Source organism: Cuculus canorus, chromosome 15 (assembly GCF_017976375.1).
Source record: "Cuculus canorus isolate bCucCan1 chromosome 15, bCucCan1.pri, whole genome shotgun sequence".
NCBI classification, from domain to species: domain Eukaryota; kingdom Metazoa; phylum Chordata; class Aves; order Cuculiformes; family Cuculidae; genus Cuculus; species Cuculus canorus.
The window spans coordinates 2,064,250-2,084,876 of NC_071415.1; the positions used below are offsets into that span (position 1 = coordinate 2,064,250).

General features: G+C 48.7%; 1 protein-coding gene across 5 annotated transcripts in view; it reads right to left on the minus strand.

The window, feature by feature from the left end:
* Positions 1-1,252: 1,252 nt before the first annotated feature.
* Positions 1,253-20,627, minus strand: part of IFT140 (intraflagellar transport 140) — an 84,461-nt gene continuing 65,086 nt past the window's right edge. For all 5 annotated transcript variants that reach the window (XM_054080178.1, XM_054080176.1, XM_054080177.1 and 2 more), the window contains 12 exons: positions 12,826-13,003; positions 9,168-9,358; positions 7,880-7,975; positions 7,397-7,529; positions 7,162-7,305; positions 6,643-6,771; positions 6,254-6,436; positions 4,576-4,782; positions 4,154-4,366; positions 3,905-4,071; positions 3,425-3,566; positions 1,253-1,469 (listed from right to left, as the gene is read on the minus strand). In XM_054080178.1, the coding sequence (XP_053936153.1) occupies positions 1,272-1,469; positions 3,425-3,566; positions 3,905-4,071; positions 4,154-4,366; positions 4,576-4,782; positions 6,254-6,436; positions 6,643-6,771; positions 7,162-7,305; positions 7,397-7,529; positions 7,880-7,975; positions 9,168-9,358; positions 12,826-13,003 (1,981 nt within the window). In that variant the 3' untranslated portion in view covers positions 1,253-1,271. The remainder of the gene's footprint in view (positions 1,470-3,424; positions 3,567-3,904; positions 4,072-4,153; positions 4,367-4,575; positions 4,783-6,253; positions 6,437-6,642; positions 6,772-7,161; positions 7,306-7,396; positions 7,530-7,879; positions 7,976-9,167; positions 9,359-12,825; positions 13,004-20,627) is intronic.

Sequence of the window (20,627 nt, forward strand, 5' to 3'; positions counted from 1 at the left end):
CAGGAGGGCTGCAAAGGGCTGCTTACCTCCCAGGGCTAAGTCTGAGGTACCTGTAACAAAGGCTCCCATGTCTTCCCGCAGGCAGCGCTTGCTGAAACAGCTTGGTGGTCTGTTCAAAGAGGTGGCTGGGGTGGGGAAGGACGTGGCTGGTGGCATCTAAGAGCTACGCTGAAGTCTGACCATATGCCAGACCTTAAAGGCTCGAGTTAGAGCTGCGCCGTGGTTAGGAAGGAACAAAGAGGGAATTCTTTTTGTATAATCTAGTATAGAAATGAGTTTCTAATTAAAGGATAACTGACATCCAGATTTTGACCTTAAAACCTCCCCCCATCTTCTTCCCTGAAAGCACACAATTTAAAGACTTCATATTCATCTTGAGTTTTGAAGCAAGTCACAAAGTGGGGAAAAGACAAGGCCCTCTGAGCAGAAGGGCTGTTTGGTATGAAATGTGTGAGAGTGACTTGATAAGCACACCTTGGCGGGGCAGAGGAACAGGCTTAAAAGTGAGCAAAACCTTGGTTGCTTAAGCTGGGCCACATGTCTCATCATTGGGCCAAGTATGCATCCTAAAATCTGACTAGGACAGAGCAGCTGGACATTATGGTAGTATTTGGGAAGGAAGTGGCTAAGAAGCTTCACTGGCTCCAAGTGCCGCAGCTTGAGCAGGAAGGGTCATTCCAGAGGGCCTTCAGAGCCCCCTCCAGCTCTGCCATTCTGGAGCCTGAGGTTTAGGCCGGGTTTGCAGACGGCAGCTCTAGCCTATGTCACCCTGTGGTAGTCACGTACAGCTGGAATGTGCAAGTCTCCTGCCATGCCGAGTGGGGGACCAGTTTGATGTTTACCCAAGCTCCACCTGAACAGGACAGTTCTGACTTCTAGGGAACAATAAATAAGTGAGCACCTCAGCAGGGCGAAGCTGTACGTGAACATTTTCTCCACTCAGGAGTTTCCCCCTCAGTTCCTCAGCTCTTTTCTGTACTTGGAACAAGCCCTGATGTTCCAACATGTAGTTTTTGTTGGGTTTCTACCCCCTCAAATTTATTAAAGACTAGAAACAGGTTCATTACAGGATATACAGGGAATCTGTAGTGTTTGAGATTAACCTATTAAATTCCAATACTGATGCTTGTAAAGTCAAGCAGGAAACAATAAATTTCTTGGTAATAACCAAAAAGCCGTGTTGCAGCTCTGTCACTGATCTGCGACTCCTAATGAGGACAGAATAACGACCTCGTATTAAAGTCAACTTTGCCTTTGGTAAGTGTAAGTCATCAAGGGTCCTCCACTTCATCAACTACTTCTTCCTCCACCTCCTTGTTGTCCGTATTGCAAATCTGCTCTGGAAGCAGGGCGCGGCTGATGGGAACGCCTGCCCCTCGGTGCACTGCCTCGATGGTCTGTGGAGTCAGGTAGTAGGTGAGGTTTGTGGCTGGAATTCTTTTCTGCATCTCTTCCAGGTACCGGTAGGCCTAAAGCAAAGCACAAGAGGTCACTGCTGGGTGGGATCGCTGCTTATATGAGGCTCAGCAAAGGGTGAAGAGCATCCACCCCTAATGCATGGCTGAGCTCTTGACTGGAGCTCAGAGCTGAAAGGTGCTAACACTAAGCCAGGAGTTGTAGCCTTTGCAAAGACAGAATCATAGACTTGTGGAGGCTGGAAAAGACCTTTGAGACCATCAAGCCCAGCCCTTAACCCAACACTACCAAGGTCATCACTCAACCAGACTGACCACCCCCAGGTTCCTCAGCTGCTCCCACAGCTCCTGGGCTCCAGACCCTTCTCCAGCTCCGTCCCCTTCTCCGGATGCACTCCAGCCTCTCAAGGTCTTTCTTGCACTGAGGGGCCCAAAACTGATCCAGGATTCTAGGTGCAGCCTCACCAGCACCGAGTGCAGGGGACGATCCCTGCCCTGCTCCTGCTGGCCACCCCATGGCTGATCCCAGCCAGGATGCTGGTGGCCTTCTCGCCCACCTGGGCCACTGCTGGCTCCTGTTCAGCTGCTTTCGACCAGCACCCCCAGGGCCTTTTCAGCTGCTCTTCTCCAAGCCTGGAGCTGCACAGGGTTGTTGTGTCCCAAGTGCAGGACCTGGCCCTTGGCCTTGTTAAATCCCATCCCAGCGTGTCCAGGTCCCTCTGCAGAGCATTCCTGCCCTCCAGCACAACAACACTCCCACCCAGCTTGGTGTCATCTGCAAACTCCCTGAGTGAGCCCTCAATCCCCTCACCCCAATCATGGATAATGATGTTAAACAGAGCCAGAACCAACACATAGTCCTGGGGACACACCTGTGACCAGCAAACAACAGGCTTGAGCTCCATTTACCACATCTCTCTGGGCTCAGGCATCCACATTTTTTTTCCCAGCAAAGAGCTCACCCATCCAAGCCCAGAGCTGGCAGTTTCTCCAAGAGAATGCTGTGGAAATGGTGTCAAAGGCTTTACTAAAGTCCAAGTAGACAACATGTGCAGCCTTTCTTTCATCCACCAGGCAGGTCACCTCATCACAGGAGGTCGGGTTGGTCAGGCAGGACTTGCCTTTCCTAAACCCATGCTAACTGGGCCTGGCCACCTGGTTTTCCTGTATGTGCTGCGTGATGACCTTCCCCAGGACCGAGGTCAGGCTGACAGGCCTGGAGTTCCCTGGATTCTCCTTCCAGCCCTTCTTGTAGATGGGCATCCTGTTTGCTACCTCTACTCAACTGGGATCTCCCCAGTTAGCCAGGACTGTGAATAAAAGATGGAGAGCAGCTCAGTGAGCACTTCCGTCAGCTCCCATTGAGGCCTTGGGTGGCTCCCCTCTGGCCCCACAGATTTGTGCATGTCCAGGTGTAGTAGCAGGACACTAACCATATCCTCTGAGACTATGGGGGCTTCTTTCTGCTCCCTGTCCCCATCTTCCAGCTCATGGAGCTGGGTGCCCAGAGAACAACTGGACAGACTATTATAAAATGAGGTGAAATGAGGCATTTGGTACCTCAGCTTTGCCCTTTCATAATGATTTGTGTCAATTCTATCTTTTTCAGGACAAAAAAAGAAGGGAGTGCAGAGTTTTACATTTTCCTGATAACTGAAGCACTGTCAAACCAGCTCAGTAAACATTAAGTTCAGTCAGCACGGCTGGAGGAACCGGTGCTCGGCATCCTTGTGCTTCATGATAAAGCAGGTTCCAGTTCAGTTTCTTCCTGTGAGGGTGGGGAGGCCCTGGCCCAGGTTGCCCAGAGCAGTGGTGGCTGCCCCATCCCTGGAGGTGTTCAAGGCCAGGTTGGATGGGGCTTGGAGCCCCTGATCCAGTGGGAGGTGTCCCTGCCCATGGCAGGGCGTGCAACTGGATGGGCTTTAAGGTCCCTTCCAACCCAAATCATTCCATGATTCTGTGATATAAAATGCAGGCTCTGTAGATGGGCAGAATGAAGAATAACTCACCATGTGGAATTCCTCTGCACGTACATAATGTTCAACCAGAAATCCCAAGACATCGCCATGCCGGATGGCGTTGTCAATGTCTTGCTCAGCCAGGAGAAGCTCACACTGTCGAATTGCTTCTTTGGGATCTTCAGTGTAAACTCTAGTAGAAAAAAGAATCCAAAGGGAACCATTATCCACCTGTAGTAAAGCTTTGAGCCCAGAAAGATTTTCCTACTGTGTTTTGTTTCCTCATTGCTTTTCTGACAGGGCTACATGTCCCTCCGTCCATGCCCTCACCTATATTTGAGGGTACCTTTCCATCTTTATTGTCAAAAGCACTTTTAATAAATCACCTAATGGTTTCCTTGTGAGAAAACTGCAACAGCAGTTTTAGAATCAAGGCTGCAATTCTTTGTCAAACTGTAGGTGCGAGTACAGCTTTTCTTCTTGTGTGATGTTTCTGTCCTTAGTTTACACACTCCGAATACTGCAGCTCACCTCCGAGCGTGGACAAAGCGCTTAATCAGAGTCATCCTGCTCTGCAGATGTGCCAGTTTGCTTTCCTGTTCCAGAGGGTTTCTCGTCTTTGATTTTGAAAGGCACTTGTACGCTTCTGTCAGAGCTCCTTGTGCTTTCTCATAGTTCTGATACTCATCGATTTCCACCTGGAAGAGGAGAAAGGAGAGGAGCGTCTCACTCCAGAGCTAACAAACCCAACCCGTGCAGGAGTCACAGAGGGGGACGTACCTGAGCGCACACATCATAGAATCCTGCCAACAGGTCAAGGGCCCTCCCTTTAGTATAGAAGCTAATGATGTTCTTCATAATCTCGGGGTCCTTACGCCAGTCCAGTGACTGTAGATAGTTGGCTGCCATAATATAAATCTCGCTCTGTCTGGAAACTCCCGCAAAGAAGACAATTTTCTCCGTATCACCAGATTTCAGGAGTGCCCTCATAGCCTGGAAAGGGAGCACAGGGGAAGAGAGAGAAAGATATCATTGAGGATGCAAAAACACACATCATGCTAAGATGGCCAGGAAGCCTTTTCTGGACAGTCTGTATGAAGACTGTTCCAAGATTTAGGTCTCAAAACACCCTTGTTCTGAGAAATCTAAGGAAGGTGAGAGGCTCAGCCTCTTCAGATTTTTTTCCACCTCTCCAGACTGACCTTTAACTTGTTTCCTGCCTGTGTGTATTTCTTGGTGGCCATGTGGTAATTGCCTTGTCTCATGCAGCAATCGGCAATCTGCTCCAACAGCTCTCGCCGGGACTCCTCAGAGAGATCCTTGGAGTCCTTCGAGACCGTCATCTTCTCAGCCATCTCCTCTGTGATGGTCAGGTTCTGCTTCAGGCAAAGCTGCAGAGCTTCGTGGTACTAACAGAGGTGAGAAATCAAGGAGATGTTGCAAACACCACACTGGCACCCACATTGCTTGTGGTTTAACCTACAGAAATGAGCAACCTCGAGGCACAAATGCCAGCAGGTGTGGATGCTCTACTGAGAACATTGCTGTGTAGTTGAGCATCTCAACATCAGCTCCTGTTCAAGTACGCGCTGCCTCGTTGTGTTTGCCAGGAATGCATTTGTTCTTCCACAAAGATGATTGTTTCCCAGAGCGCACTGAAGAGCGTGGCACTGAAGATTCACCCACTTTGTCTCTTTGAACGTGGCATTGTCAGAGACATTCAAGTCATTTATAGTTAATTGTATCAAAGTTTTCAGCAAACACAAATAAGATAAAGAAAGATTTTGTTAAACATTTTGCTACTTTTGATATAGAAACAAATGACGGGTAGGATATACAACAAACAGCTTTTAGCCCAGAAAAGGGCTACCATACCCTTGCAAAACATGGAAGAAAGTAAGCCACAGGAGCTCCTTGAAGAGCTGTGGGTGTAGGACTGCGTTAGTGCCCAGCATTCTGGCCAGGCTGAGGTGCGAGCACAATAATGAGGGCACGGCAGAAGTAAATAAAAGTTCAGGTGAGAAATGCTGCCCCTTCACTACACTGGTGGGATGACAAGAGGGACAGCAGTGGGGTTTTTGGATGATGTTATAGTTTCCCTGTCTCTAATATGTTAGTTTAGATTGTAAGAGCTTTGCTTCTCCCAAGAGTGCAATATCTGCAGCTTTTAAGCCAGAAATAAGACTAAAAGTCAGGAATTCAGGCTGAGAAAGTTGGGATTGTTCAGCCTGGAGAAGGGAGGTCTCTGGAAAGACCATGCAGTAAAACTTCCAGGACCTGAAGGGGCTACAAGAAAGCCAGGGAAGGACTTTTTAAATGGCATGCAGGGATAGGACAAGGGGAATGGCTTTAAATCGGAAATCGGGGGTGTCTTAGATTACATATTAAGAAGAAATTCTTCATGAGAGTGGGGAGGCCCTGGCCCAGGTTACCCAGAGCAGTGGTGGCTGCCCCATCCCTGGAGGGGTTCAAGGAGCCCCTGATCCAGTGGGAAGTGTCCCTGCCTATGGCAGGGGGTGGAACTGGATGGGCTTTAAGGTCCCTTCTGACCCAACTCATTCTGATTCCATGATTCTATGAATCCATTTCTAGAGTTAAGCCACCCCATGAGTCACAGGCATGAGTGAGAACTTTAAACCTTACAAGTGTCTCTGCACATCCATTTACTGATGAAGATAAAGGCGTGTGCACGCGCGGAGGTGTCTGTTGTCACAGAATCATGGCATGGGTTGGGTTGGGAGGGACCTCAAAGCCCATCCCGTTCCACCCCCTGCCATGGGCAGGGACACCTCCCACTGGATCAGGGGCTCCAAGCCCCATCCAAAGTGGCCTTGAACCCCTCCAGGGAAGTGCTCTTCTTCCAGGGAAGCTAGCGCTTACCTTTTTGGCTGCCAGCAGCAGGTCCACTGCCTTCTCATACTGAGCATGTTCAATAAAAAAATCCGAGCAGCGGGCTAGCAGGGCTGGGTCCGATTTCTCATCCAGGTCTTCAGCAATCAGCTGTAGGGCCCCAAACTGCTGCGTGGCAAAGGCCAGCTCCAGGGCTTTGGAGAAGTGTCCTGCCTGCAAAATTATGAATGAGTCTTAAAAATTGCACTGCAGAATCAGGTTACGGGGTACCCTAGGCTGGATTAATAAAGCATAACGCACCATGAGGAAAGGAGTACTAACGAGTCCATACATTAAAACCAACGGTTGATTTAGTGTTTCTCTGCTGCAGGAACTGCTTCAGTTTCAAGTTTGGTATTTTCCACTAAAAATCCATTTACCTTGTGGTACAACATGACAGCTCTGTCCATTTGCTCCCCCTTTTCCTCATAGTAGCAGGCTGCCTCTATCATATCTTCTGGAGAGCTCAGAAGAGCCAGGTTCATCAGCTGATCATCTAAATTGTTCTCCTGTTCAAAGCAAAGATTTCACTCTGGTTATGCAGCAAAGAGATTTCACAGTTCTGTCTTGTGGCAAGGCGACAGCCTCGTACCTTCACAGCACCCCCTAGATTAGCCCAAGTAACTCCGAGCTGCAAGCACAAGCATTTGTTTTGCGCAGTTTTCTGTTGAGATATGCAGAAAATAACGTCCTGGACAATCAAGCCTTTATTGATGCATGTTTTGTAGAAGATGCAGGCAGAAATCAGAAGCATCTTCATAGTGGGCTGTACGTGAGCCAGTAGGGTCTCACAAGAGAGAATGGGCACAAACAACTTGCACTACTTTACAGTCACTCTGAGGGCTGTCTAAGGGCAGAAGCCTACTTTGCTTTTGGACGTGCTGTACCTCTTTGCGTACCTTGCACAAGCGGATGGCGTTGTTAAATGCCTGCGCCCTGGTGTAGAAATACACAGCCTGCTTGATTTCCTCCTGGCTCTCATACTGGCGGGCCAAGTGATACGAAGCTGCCCAGTTCCCTGTTTCATTTGCAATTTCAGCAGCCTGAAAAGAAGATCATACAGCTTTACTGTGTGTCCATACTCATTCCAGGAAGGCAAGTTCTCTGGAAGCAGATGGAAGCAGGCTGCCTTACCTTCTGAATGTTGCCCTGAAAGCAGTGGACACGGACTAGGGAAAAATAATCCTGAGCCAGTGCATAGTATTTCAGTGCAGATTCCATATCCGATTGGCTCTCCAGATACTGCGCCCACCATTTCCACAGGTTCCTAGAAAGGCAATAATATGAATTGTAGTAACAAGAGTTGCCAGAGGCTGCGTTTTTCACTCCTGGAGCCCCTGAACTCAAGCCTAGATCCATTGCTTTAGAATACAGAGAAAGCTTTACCCCAAGGGCGCTGTTGAAAGCTCTGCGCTTCAGGGGAGCTCAGCCCTGGTACCTAATGTGGCAGCTCCTGAGCAAGGCATAGCATAACCCTGAAAAGCTGTAGGAGCATCAAAATATAAAGCAGGGCTTGAACTTGTGACTGACAGAATTCGTACTCCTCCTGCTCTCCCCACAGGCTGTATTTCAGAACTGAAAGGCTCACTGGGGAGGAGGAATAAGCATAGCACTGACTTGTCTTTCATCTTGTTGATGTACTCCTCCAGGGCTTGTAAGTCTTCGGAGAGCATCCGAGGTACCTCAAACCGATGCGTGTCTGATTTCTCATAGCTGCAGAGAAAAAGAACATATTAGATGCGAAATGACTACCTTTGTACCAGCTCACTTCCTGTGTAAAAATGCTATTAATGTTGTTTGACAGCTACAGAGTGGCAACAGCAGCAACACTGCTTCATTTCTGGTATTCATTTCACTGTCAGACCAGTTGCAGCCTGCCAGCACCAGCAAAAATAAACAGTTCAATGGTTCTGCAAGGCACGTGAAATCGTGGAGGCAATGGGATCATGGGACAGGAGATACTTTAAAAGCACCAGCAATGGTCCAAAGAAATATCCAGAAATCTCCCAAAACACCAAGCACATCCCTGTACAACAGGGACAAAAAAAAGTTGCAAGTGCCTTGGGCCCCTCATCTTGCCTGGGCCTTCTGCCATCCTGCAACTCCAGCCTCCATCCACTGCCAGGAGGTCACTGCGCTCAAGCCACCATCCACTGCAGGAGCCTCTCCCCACCTCCCGGCCCACCTTGGTCACAGAATCATAGAACAGTTTCGGTTGGAAGGGACCTCAAAGCCTATCCAGTTCCAGGCTCTGCCATGGGCAGGGACGCCTCCCACAGGATCAGGTTGCTCAAAGCCCCATCCAACCTGGCCTTGAATCATCTAATGGGTCTGTCTGATCACATCAGAGCTCTACTTCGATTCTGAACAAAGGTGATGCATTGCTATTGATGATTGTTGCTATTCTATTGTGATGCTTCATGCAGTAAAACTATTACATAAACAAGACTTCAAACAACTGCAATGCATTCAAAATCCTCTCTTCCCCCCAGGGAATCCTCAGGCACAGGGGAGGACCAGGGGCCAGAAACGCCCAAGTCAGACTAAATTCCACCCCAGCAGTTGTGTCTGGGACTCTCAGGAGAAGTAAACAAGTGGTTTTGTCATGGAAAAGGAAGGAAAAGAGGGCAGTGGTCTTCCAGGGGGAAGTACAGGATTGAATATTAGTGGGGTTCAACTATTGGCCCCAACAAGACACTTAACCTTTCTGACACAAAGCTTTATGAGCCTGGGAGGGTGCTGGGAAGTTTATTGTAACAATGCTTTCACTCCATGAGACAGAAAGCACCAGAAACAGGAAAAGACTTTAATTAATTATTAATAGTCATCACCAGACACCCATCCTCCAGTCTTCACTAAAGACCAAGGCTCCAAGTCCCCTGGGTGCTGCAGAGCTGGTGCTTACTGGGTGAGTGCAAGGCCGTGCTCTCCCGTCGCCTCCAAGTGCTTGGCGTAGTTGTAGTACGTGGTGCGTAGGTGAATCCGATCGTGGGTTTCAGCTGTTTCGATGGCTTTCTGCCACTGGTTTGAGGCTTGGTAGAACTTATTCAGGAGGTCGTAGCGTTTGCAAGCCTTGTACAGCCTCTCTGCATCCTCCTGGAAGGAAAGCACACAAACATCTCGTCAGCTCCAACTGGCGTTTCATAGCTGTGCTTTCTAACAGACACGGCACTTAGAATCATAGAATAGTTTGGGTTGGAAGGGACCTCAAAGCCCACCCAGTTCCACCCCCTGCCACGGGCAGGGACACCTCCCACTGGACCAGGGGCTCCAAGCCCCATCCAACCTGGCCTTGAACACCTCCAGGGATGGGGCAGCCACAACTTCCCTGGGCAACCTGGGCCAGGGCCTCACCGCTCTCATGGTGAAGAAATTCCTCCTGATGTCCAGTCTAAATCTGCCCCTCTCCAGTTTATACCCATTCCCCCTCATCCTATCACCACACGCCTTTGTAAACAGCCCCTCCCCAGCTTTCTTGTAGCCCCTTCAGGTACTGGAAGGTTGATATAAGGTCTCCTCAGAGCCTTCTCTTCTCCAGGCTGAGCAACCCCATCTCTCTCAGCCTGTCACTCTGAGCAGTTCATTACTGCAGGTCATTGTAATGGAATTAGAGTAACAATAATTCAGACAGAGGCTTTAACCAACTAAATCCACATAGCCTGGAATAGCACATTACTGGGAAACAGGATGTTTATGTGAAAATAAGGAAAGCACTCAGATCCTGGCATTTACTGTACAGATCAAGTGGGGAGGTGATATGAGCAAGCCACCAAGAATTAAATGCTGTCATCAGGAACATAAGCCATTTCAGAAAGGGGAGAGATGCTCATGTGGGGCCACAGTGAGCGGCCACACTGCCTGCTCAGAGGTGAGTTCCAGCTCTGAGATGAGAAGGTGTTGAGTGTCAAGGCACCCCCTGCAACCTCTGGGCAAGCTTCAGAGGTAGCAATGCTTTTTGTGGCTAACTGAGCTCCATTCCTACTGTTAATTTAAGACAGAATTAGAACAGGAGGATTTTGTCAATGCTGACGCAAGGCCAGGCAAATTTGGAGCTATTATTTCTATGCTTTGCGAGGTGCTTCTGTGGAAGGAGCGCTTTCCTGCTCCACCCAACTGCTGTCCAGCTGAACACTATATTTAGCAAATGGAGATTATCTGCCCAAGACAGAAAAATAGTTTCTGTCTCTTATTGTTTCAAATTCATAAAAGCACAGAAAGTAGAGAAGAGTCCACCATGAGTCTGTCTGAGATGACAAAGAGCAACAGGACTGCATTTGTTATGCTCCAGCTCCCCTCCTACCTCTCCAAACAATTCTGAATACCCACAAGAAGGAGCATTGACACTTTGCAGCCTCAGAGCTTTCTCTGCCAGGGAGCTTTTCCAAACATTTTGTTTGAATTTTCCTTTTCTTTTTCACTTTATCTCACAATCGTTACTCTCTCTCTCCAGCATTTCTACTCCTAAAATAGTTAGTAGAATGCTAAACAGCTTTTCAAGCCAAATTCTAATTCTTCAGCTATCTTAAAGATTTCCTTGTCTAGGAAATCTTTCCAAAAGCTTAACAATTGGCATTGATTTTCTCTGAACTTCTTCCAGTTCATCAACGCTTTTTTCTGCTAATGAGATACTTAAGGGTGGAAGTCAACGTTCCAGCTGTAGCTGGAACAACTACATAGACAGAAGTTATCAAATCAAAGCCCCAGGATGAGGTGTCTCCTCAAACGCAGCCCCAAACAGATTTTTGCTGTCACAGCACCTTGCCACTCTTTATCTAATCTGTGATTTCCTAGGAACTGTGGGGTATTTAATCCATTTTCCTGTCCCAGTTTTCCCCCCTTACAGATCACATGCCTAGATCTTTCATGGTTCCCAAACTAAAAATCTCAGCTTTTCTTACAGATCATTGATGAAGACACTAAATAAAGGTGAACCGAGTGGAATACACGCTCTTATCGTTCATCTAACTCAACAGTGCTCCAGCCGGTTGGGTTCTACTGAATCATAGATTCGTGCAAAGTCCTGTGTTGGAAGGGACCCTCAAGGACCATCCAGTCCAACTCCTGTTCCCACACAGGACACCCCAGCATTCACACTGTGGGGCTGAGGGCCTTGGCCAAACGCTTCTGCAATATTGTCAGGCTCGGTGCTGTGACTGCTTCCCTGGGAGCTGTTCCAGGGCCCCACCATCGTCTGGGGAAAGAACCTGCTCCTAAGGTCCAACCTAACCCTCACCCGGCATCTTCCTGTCATTCCCTCAGGTCCAGAGAGAAAAGTTCAGCGCCTGCTCCTCCTTGTGAGAGAAAGCTGCAGAGTGTGATAAAGTCTCCCCTCAGTCTCCTGTTCTCCAGGTTTAACAGACCCAGTGACCTCAGCTGCTCCTCAAACTCTTCTCCTCCAAACCTTTCCCCAACTCGGTGCCCTCCCCTGGACACTCTCCAACACCTTTAGGTCTTTCTTATCCTGTGGTCCCAGAACTGCTCCCCGTGCTCGAGGTGGGGCCGCCCCAGTGCACAGTACTAATTGGTACCAAGCAAAGAGGGTTCAGACCATACTAGAGATGTGTGGGACAGACAAGGACTATTTGGGGGCATATTTGCTGCCAGGCTGCAGGTACAGGTACAAGGGGTGGTTGCCCCGTGCACCTGACTATGGGGAAAACAGCCTGACCATGTCCTTTGGCTGTGCCGGATCCAGGCAAGTTAATGCTCACATGATGGGAGAAGCTGGGATGGAAATGTGGGTGACTGCAACAGAGCAGGCAGCCCTGGGACGGCACAAGCAGCAGACGTGACTCGCCAGGGCTCTCCGTCCCTGCAGGAAACCTCAGTTCAGCTTAAATTGCTGAAATGCCTTCAACCAGCCCTCCCTCTCTGGCAGAACCCAGCGTTAGCCTTTCGCTCCACAAACAAACAGGGCAAAATGGAACATGTATTTCCCACACTGGACCTCGAAATATGTTTGTTGAAACATTTGAGCTTGAATATTTTCAAGTACATCTTTTTTTAATCCAGTCAAACTTAGAATGATTAAGCTTGGAAGAATTATGCCCCAAGAAAACAGGTTTTCTGTTTAATGTTTCACACATAAATCATCCTTAAAAGATGTTCTTTCATTCAGCAGTTTTTCACAAGGGCCTGGAACTCCCAGATAAAGGAGACAGACACACTAATTTGCTCTACCCTTGCACAGCTATAGCACCTGGTATTCTTATTTCCAGGCATCGGATTCTGCTACGCTCATTCTCACCTACCCTTTGAGGAACATGGAAAGGGCTCCAGGGAGTGCCGAGCCCCTGGAGCTCAGGGAAAGCCCCTGAGCACTCACGTAGGAATCGTGCACCACAGGGTTGTGCAATACTGAAGGATGTGCCTATTTCCCCAGGATAAAAACTCAAGTGCAGGAAAATAATAGTCTGAGCTATTCCTCAGCATTCCTTTGAAACCTGGCAAGAGTTTTGACTCCCGTCCACAGCTTTTGCATCTCAGAATTGTTAAAAAATGATTAGTTTAGTTCCCAGTTAAGTGGGGTGGGTGTGCCCGGGTGCTCCGGTGGGTGGGTTTACCAGCATGCCCAGTTGAATGGCCAGCACAGCCACTCTGGCCTCCTGCTCTGGCTCTTGCTCAGCTTCCCTCAGCGCCTTGGCTCCTCTTGCATGACCCATGTTTCCAAGGCAAATTTTGGCGACATCGAGCCTTTGAGTCTTCACACACATGCGAGCCATGTTCTCCCAGACAGCCTCACTGTGAGAAATGGGAAATAAAAGAAGAGCTGTTATTTCACCTGAAGGCTCGGGTAGGAAACAGGTAAAATGCCAGGAAAGAGCGGAGTGTGAAAGCGTGGCCAGCAGGTTGAGGGAGGTGATTCAGCCCCTCTATTCCTCTTGTGAGACGTCATATGCAGTATTGTGTCCAGTTCTGGAATCCTCAGCATAAGAAGGAGATGGAGCTGTTGGAACGGGTCCAGAAGAGGCTACAAGGATGATCCAGGGGCTGAAGCACCTCCCCTACAAGGACAGGCTGAGAGAGTTGGGGTTGTTCAGCCTGGAAAAGAGAAGGCTCCAAGGAGATCTTATAGCAACGTTCCAGTGCCTGAAGGGGCTACAAGAAAGCTGGAGAGGGGCTGTTTACAAAGGCTTGGAGTGATAGGACGAGGGGGAACGGGTATAAACTGGAGAGGGGCAGATTTAGGCTGGACATAAGGAAGAATTTCTTCACCATGAGAGTGATGAGACACTGGCCCAGGTTGCCCAGGGAAGCTGTGGCTGCCCCATCCCTGGAGGTGTTCAAGGCCAGGTTGGATGGGCCTTTGGCAGCCTGATCCAGTGGAAGATGTCCCTGCTCATGGCAGGAGGGTTGGAATTGGATGGGCTTTAATGTCCCTTCCAACCCAAACTATTCTATGATTCTATGAAAGGGAAAACCATTACTTCATTGGACGCTCGTGAGATCACAGAATCATAGAATAGGTTGGAAGGAACCTTAAAGATCATCCATCCAGTTCCAACCCCCTGCCATGGGTAGGAACACCTCCCACTGCACTGGATCAGGTTGCTCAAAGACTCCAAGCCGGCATGCATGAATCTGCTATGTCTAGATTCAAGAGGAACAGCAACCGGCCTTAGACACAAAGGGTGGCTCTGGAGCTGAAGGTCCACAGCCTTAAGGAAATATTGTGGATTTTGTTTACACCAATGTCTAAACAAAAGCAATTGGGTTTGCACGTATACAGACATTTCTCATGCCCCCATCACTGCGGTCCTTCCTGCAGCTGCACCATATAGACACAATGCCCCTGCACCCATGGCCAGAACTGAAGAAAAAGCTAGGAGAAGAGTCTTAAATCCATAAACCTCACTCCAGAATGCCCTGTTCAAATATGTTAGTTCAAACATGGAACAGCTATTAGGAATCGAGTAGTTGCACTCGGTAACTGGGAGTGCCACGTAGGACACAAATGACCAAATTCTCATGTTTTAATTTAAAACTTGCATCAAAAATAGCACAAAGAAGAGCTTTGCAATGCTCGGAATGAGAACTCCTCAGGGCTAAGAGCTTCCACTTAACACCACAAAATCTCATGGTGAAGAAATTCCTCCTTATGTCCAGTCTAAATCTGCCCCTCTCCAGTTTATACCCATTGCTCCTTGTCCTATCACCACACGCCTTTGTAAACAATTCCTCTCCAGCTTTCCTGTAGCCCCTTCAGGTACTGGAAGGTCACTACAAGATCTCCTCGGAGCCTTCTCTTCTCCAGGCTGAACAACCCCAACTCGCTCAGCCTGTCCTCATGGGAGGTTCTCCAGCACTCAAATCATCTTTGTAGCCTCTTTTGGACCCATTCCAACAGCTCCATCTCCTTCTTATGTTGGGGATTCCAGAATCGGACGCAATACTCCAGATGGGGTCTCACAAGAGAGGAATAAAGGAGCAGAATCCCCTCCCTCCCTGCTGGCCACGCTGCTTTGGATGCAGCCCAGGACACGATTGGTTTCTGGGCTGTGAGCACACATTGCCAGCTCACGTCGAGCTTCTCATCGACCAGCACCCATTCAACTCAGTTGAATGGCACTTTAGGTCCTGCACCTGCAAGCAAATCTCCCTCCAGTTTTCCTACAATTAAAATGATTTTTCTCTTCCCAGAAGCTGTGGGAAAGCCCTGCACAGATGGAGGAGGGTGACTAACCGGGAAACAGCCAAGTAAGTGAGATACAACGTGCTGTCCAACACACAATCAAGGCAGAGAAAAAAATGCTTTTCCTAATTTACTTTACAATTTGATCATCTTTTATTCACAGCTATAACTGGTATATAGCGTTCAGGTAGTGATCAACATAAAGATTGACTTAAACTTCATTACAGCCAAACAGCGTAGAAAAAATAAAACAGGATCAGAAGTGATAAATCAGGGGCAAAATTTCAGATAGTTCAGAAGTTTTGCTTGCTTAGAAAAGCAAAAATGCCTGTCTGAATATTTTTACTGAATTTCTTATATCTGCATGTCCATAGAACTGGATGGGCTTTGAGGACCCTTCCAACCCAAATCATTCCATGATTTAATGGCTGCGCTTCACTACAAACAAGGAAAACAAATCTCTTTCCCAAGCCCTACAGGAAGGCAGAAGTAGCCTCCAATGGCCTTTCCATCCTGGATGAAGGAACACAAGCCTGTGTTGTGCCTTGTCAGACAGACTCAGCAAGATTCTGAAAGGAAACCAAAATCTTTATTTTTCAGAGCCTTGAAAGCTCACAATTCCCTCAGTGGAAGAAGAGAGTTCACAAACAGAGACAAGAGGATGAGAAATCTAATTTAGACAACAGTGCGTGGAAACTTTTGAAAGGAAATAGAGCGAATGGTGTGTTTGAAAATACAAAGTTAAAGATAATAGTGTGCAGAGACACAGCCAGACTTGGAGTCACAGAATCATAGAATCACCAGATTGGAGAAGACCTCCGAGATCATTGAGTCCAACCATATCTACCTGCCTAGCTTTAAGTATCTCACCTACCCGTCTTTTAAACCCCTCCAGGGATGGGTCCTCCACCGCCTCCCTCGACAGCCTCTGCCAGGGCCTGATGACCCTTTCGGTGAAAAAGTTTTTCCTAATTAGACTTCCTGTCCAGTCTGAACCTCCCCTGGCACAGCTTGAGGCCATTCCCCCTTGCCCTATCACCTGTCACTGGAGAGAAAAGCCCAGCACCCACTTCACCACAACCTCCTTTCCAGGAGCTGCAGAGCGATGAGGTCTCCCCTCAGCCTCCTCTTCTCCAGGCTAAACAGCCCCAGGGCCCCCAGCCGCTCCTCATAAGACTTGTTCGCCAGAAGATGGTACTCATCATCCATCAGCTGCATTATGCTTTCCTGACTGGCAATGGCTCCTGCCAAGTTCAAAACCTGGTGGGAGCTGCTGCCCCAGGGATTCTTCTTCGGGAGCTATCGCCCCACACACAGCTGGCCAGGGGTCACCTCCGTGCCAACACGAGCTGTACACAGGGGACCACCCAGAGGCATCTCTGCCCCGAGGAGCTGGTACTCTGCCGTCCCACCTCTTCCTCCTCCAGCCAAACAATTTGCAAAACGAACCTGAGGGGCTCCAGCTTGGGTGCAACCAATACAGAGGAAGAGACATCTCCAGTTGATATGTTCAGTTATATTTTGGCACACACTGCCTTCCTGACAGCCCCAGCTGGGCAGATGGTGTGCACACATCAGAACTGTGGTCAAACCAGACCAAAGACACTGAATTTGGAAGTGTTCATGATAGAGCAGTGCTCGCACAGACTCACCTAGTGCAGAGACCACAGCCAGAGACAGGCTCAGAGCAGCTCACCAGCACAAGGACCTATGGAATGTAAGAACGTTGCCTTCCATCGACCATCCCCGCTCCTGTCTCTGCCCTCCAGAAGCACTGGAAGGAATGTTTCATCTAATGAACGCGGCACTGCCCTGCACCAAGGAGTTCCCATTCTCCCACTGGAATTAAGGACGGCTTTGTTAGCAGCTGGATGGGGGAGAACCCAGAGCCAAACCTTCTTCCCCAGTCCATGTGGAGCTGCAGCACAGGCTGGTTCCTTCCAGCAGACATGTCCCTCACAAGGACACTGAGCTGCTAAGGTACGAAAATGTATTATTTCAGATTTCTTCCTGCACCAAAATATTAGCAAACTGTTTCTGCTTTGCAAGACCATTCATTTTAGCACCACGCTCCACACGCTGCTGCTAAGGGAGGCAAGTATTTCTGACACAGAAACTATTTGCTTGCAAGGACCAGCTTCGCATGCATCTATTATATGCTTATTAATATATTTGTTTGTATTTATTATTTCAATTATCACTTAACATAACTTATTTTAAAACTAGAAAGTTACTAGAGTAACACCATCCTGTGAAATGCAAAAGATCTGAAGTACAACTGCACCCAAAGCAGTGGGACTGGCAGGGAGAGGAAGGGAATTCTGCTCCTCTGCTCTGGTGAGACCCCACCTGGAACCCTGCGTTCAGCTCTGGAGTCCTCAGCATAGGATGGACCTGGAGCTGTTGGAGCGAGTCCAGAGGAGACCATGGAGATGATCTGAGGGCTGGAGCACCTCCTGTGCAAGGACAGGCTGAGAGAGTTGAGGTTGTTCAGCCTGGAGAAGGCTGCAGGAAGAGCTTAGAGCAGCTTCCAGCACTGAAAGGGGCTCCAGGGAGGCTGAGGAGGGGCTCTGGATCAGGGAGTGCAGGGACAGGCCAAGGGGGAATCGTTTTCAGCTGCAAGAGGAGATATGGAGATGAGATCTTAGGGAGAAACATTTCCCTGTGAGGGTGGGGAGGCCCTGGCCCAGGCTGCCCAGAGCAGTGGTGGCTGCCCCATCCCTGGAGGTGTTCAAGGCCAGGTTGGATGGGGTTCTAAGCCCCTGATCCAGTGGGAGGTGTCCCTGCACATGGCAGGGGGTGGAACTGGATGGGCTTTGAGGTCCTCTCAGACCCAAACCGTTCCAGGATTGTCTGTTACAGGAATAGATTACCACACGGAGAAGGTCTCATTGCCTGACAGAGGCACAAATCACAAAGCTGTTGATCACCACAGAGCACCACAACCAAGCCTTGTCTGGGCAACAGCACCAAGATCTGCACTCCCAAACCTGGGCCAGGGTCAGGACACCAGGACTGACCCCCACAGTTCCTGCAGAAAGAGAAGAGGTCCTTTTAGGTGGAACCTCAGTTTTACCTTCACCTTGAAAAGACACCTCCAGCCTCTGCCCACCATGGCTGATCGGAGAGAACGGACACTTCTATAACATCAAAGTGGTTTTAGACATTTCCCTTGTGAACTCTGCAGCCCGAGGCACCCAACAGGCTTGCCAGCAGGGGATGCATTTAGAGAAAGGAACAATCTAGGAAACATCAGCAACACAGTTCCATGTTTATCCATGTCTCCAAAATACCAGCCTGGTCCTTGGGATGGCACAACCTCCCTAGCAGGTGGACACAACCAGCACCAGAGCAAGAGTCCTGCCCAGCAGTGCTGCTGCCGCTTGGGTATGCGGGCAAATGAATGCAGGTCTGGTTAAAGAACAAGAAGCAGGAGGCGCAGAACAGGCTGACTTCAATCCCACACAAACCCATGGGTTCTCTCCCAGCAGTTGTTAGTGTAGTGAGCAAGAAAAATCTGTCCTTGCATCCCTAAAAGGCAGCAACTCTTCCTTCCAGGCCTGGCCCCACTGTCACATTTAATATGCCAAGTAATGATTTACCCTGCTCCCAGCTCATGCTCCGGGAATTTCCTGTTCTCCCCCTTCTTTCTCCTCCTCCTCTTCTCCCCCCTGGAAAGCTGCTCGCATCTGTACTTCATCAGCCGAAGCTGGAAATTTAATGAAGACCAGACACAGCCCCAGCAGGAGCAGAGCCACGAGAACACGCTCCAGAGCATCCCAGGCACAGGAATAAATGATCCGCTGCTGCTCCCCAAACTGCCGGGCTTTGGGCCACAGCACCGTGGATTTGGAAAGCAAACTCTGATGCCTCTTAAGACCGGACAAAACTTTTCTGCTATATTTGATAGAAAATGTTTTTTTTTTTCCTTTATATCTGATATTCTGCATCTGTTTTCCTATGAAACTATGTTTATAGCATCCGAAAGTGGGATTTTAGAGCGAGTCCAGAGAAGGCCACAGAGATGATCCAAGGGCTGGAGCACCTCCTGTGCAAGGACAGGCTGAGAGAGTTGGGGTTGTTCAGCCTGGAGAAGAGAAGGCTGTGGGGAGAGCTTAGAGCAGCTTCCAGTACTGAAAGGGGCTCCAGGAAAGCTGGGGAGGGGCTCTGGATCAGGGAGTGCAGGGATAGTAAAAGGGCAAATGGTTTTCAGCTGAAAGAGGGGAGATTGAGATGAGATTTTAGGGAGAAATGTTTTGCTGTGAGGGTGGGGAGGCCCTGGCCCAGGTTGCCCAGAGCAGTGGTGGCTGCCCCATCCCTGGAGGGGTTCCAGGCCAGGTTGGATGGGGCTCGGAGCCCCTGATCCAGCGGGAAGTGTCCCTGCCCATGGCAGGGGGTGGAATGGAATGCGTTTTAAGATCCCTTCTGACCTAAACCGGTGATTCTGTTTCTGTGTATTTTCCATTGCCCATTTTCCATGGAAATTGAAAGAAATAATCCAGTAAATGGAATATTATTTAGAAGTGCTGGAGATTTATATGTCTGAAGCAGCTCACTACAAAACTTCTCTCCCTCTATTTCATGGAGTATATTTGGAAAATGAACATATGTTCTGGCTCTTGCGGCTAAATATCTTGATTAGCAGAAAAAGAAGAATCTCTCTTTCCAGTTTGGGCCCCACTTCATTAAGTGGGACCCTAAGCATTCTGCCTTAAAAAAAGAACTGTGTAATGAAAGGGGAAATACTAATACAGGCTATAATATCTATAGTACTAATAATATCTATAATACTAATACCATAAAATCACAGAATCACTTACTAGGGTGGGTGAATAGAACGATAAAAAGCCATCTATTAAAAAATAATAGAAAAAAACCAATCATGCCCTGCATAAACAGCTCTAAACAGAATTTACTAGGTAGTAAATGGATCGATTCAGCATGGAAGCGATTTGTTACCTGAAATAATCTAAATTACTGAGATTTTGAAAGTAAAATTACTTTTACATAACTGATTTCTCACCTGGAAAGATCCATGATGCTTTATAAGCTGCTACGCAAATTGTATGGACTGATTTAACTCATCACTGAGTAGAATCACTCTCTAGCATAGAACAAACACTTAGAAAACAGCTCCTGCCAGACCAGAACATCAACAAGAAGTCATGCCGTGCTTGCTGATCTGCTGCGATCCCTCCCACCGCACTGTTTTTGGGGTGCTCTCCACCAGGTGGTGCCTGGGGGGCTGCTGCCCTCTCTGCTCCGTAAGCCACGGTTGGGGTTCTACCATCACATTTCAGCTGTGATGTGGCAGAACTCGGCATCAGAGAGACCACATGGGCTCAGAACTAGGCAGCTTGTTGGGAGGTGACCACCTCAGGGCAGTTGGAGGGGTGAAGCATCTGCTTTCAGGCCAGCTTTGCCACTGGTCCCAGCACCGCCGCCTGTGGTTTGTGGAGCCGATCCACTCGACTCCTCTGCATCTGCTCCCAGCTGCAGCTCACTGTGCAGCCACTCACTCATCCCCAGCCACAACAAGAGGCAGTGTGGGAGAGAGAAAGAGATTTTTCTTTTCCTTTGGGAAAGCTGCCTTAAACACAAACTGCTTGACTTGCATGAATGTGCACGTAGAGCATGAAGAATTCCTCAAGTAATCGGATATCTCAAACCACAAACTAATGCCATGATGGTTAGATCACTTGGTCCCTTTGATGCTCAAAGATTAGTACAACC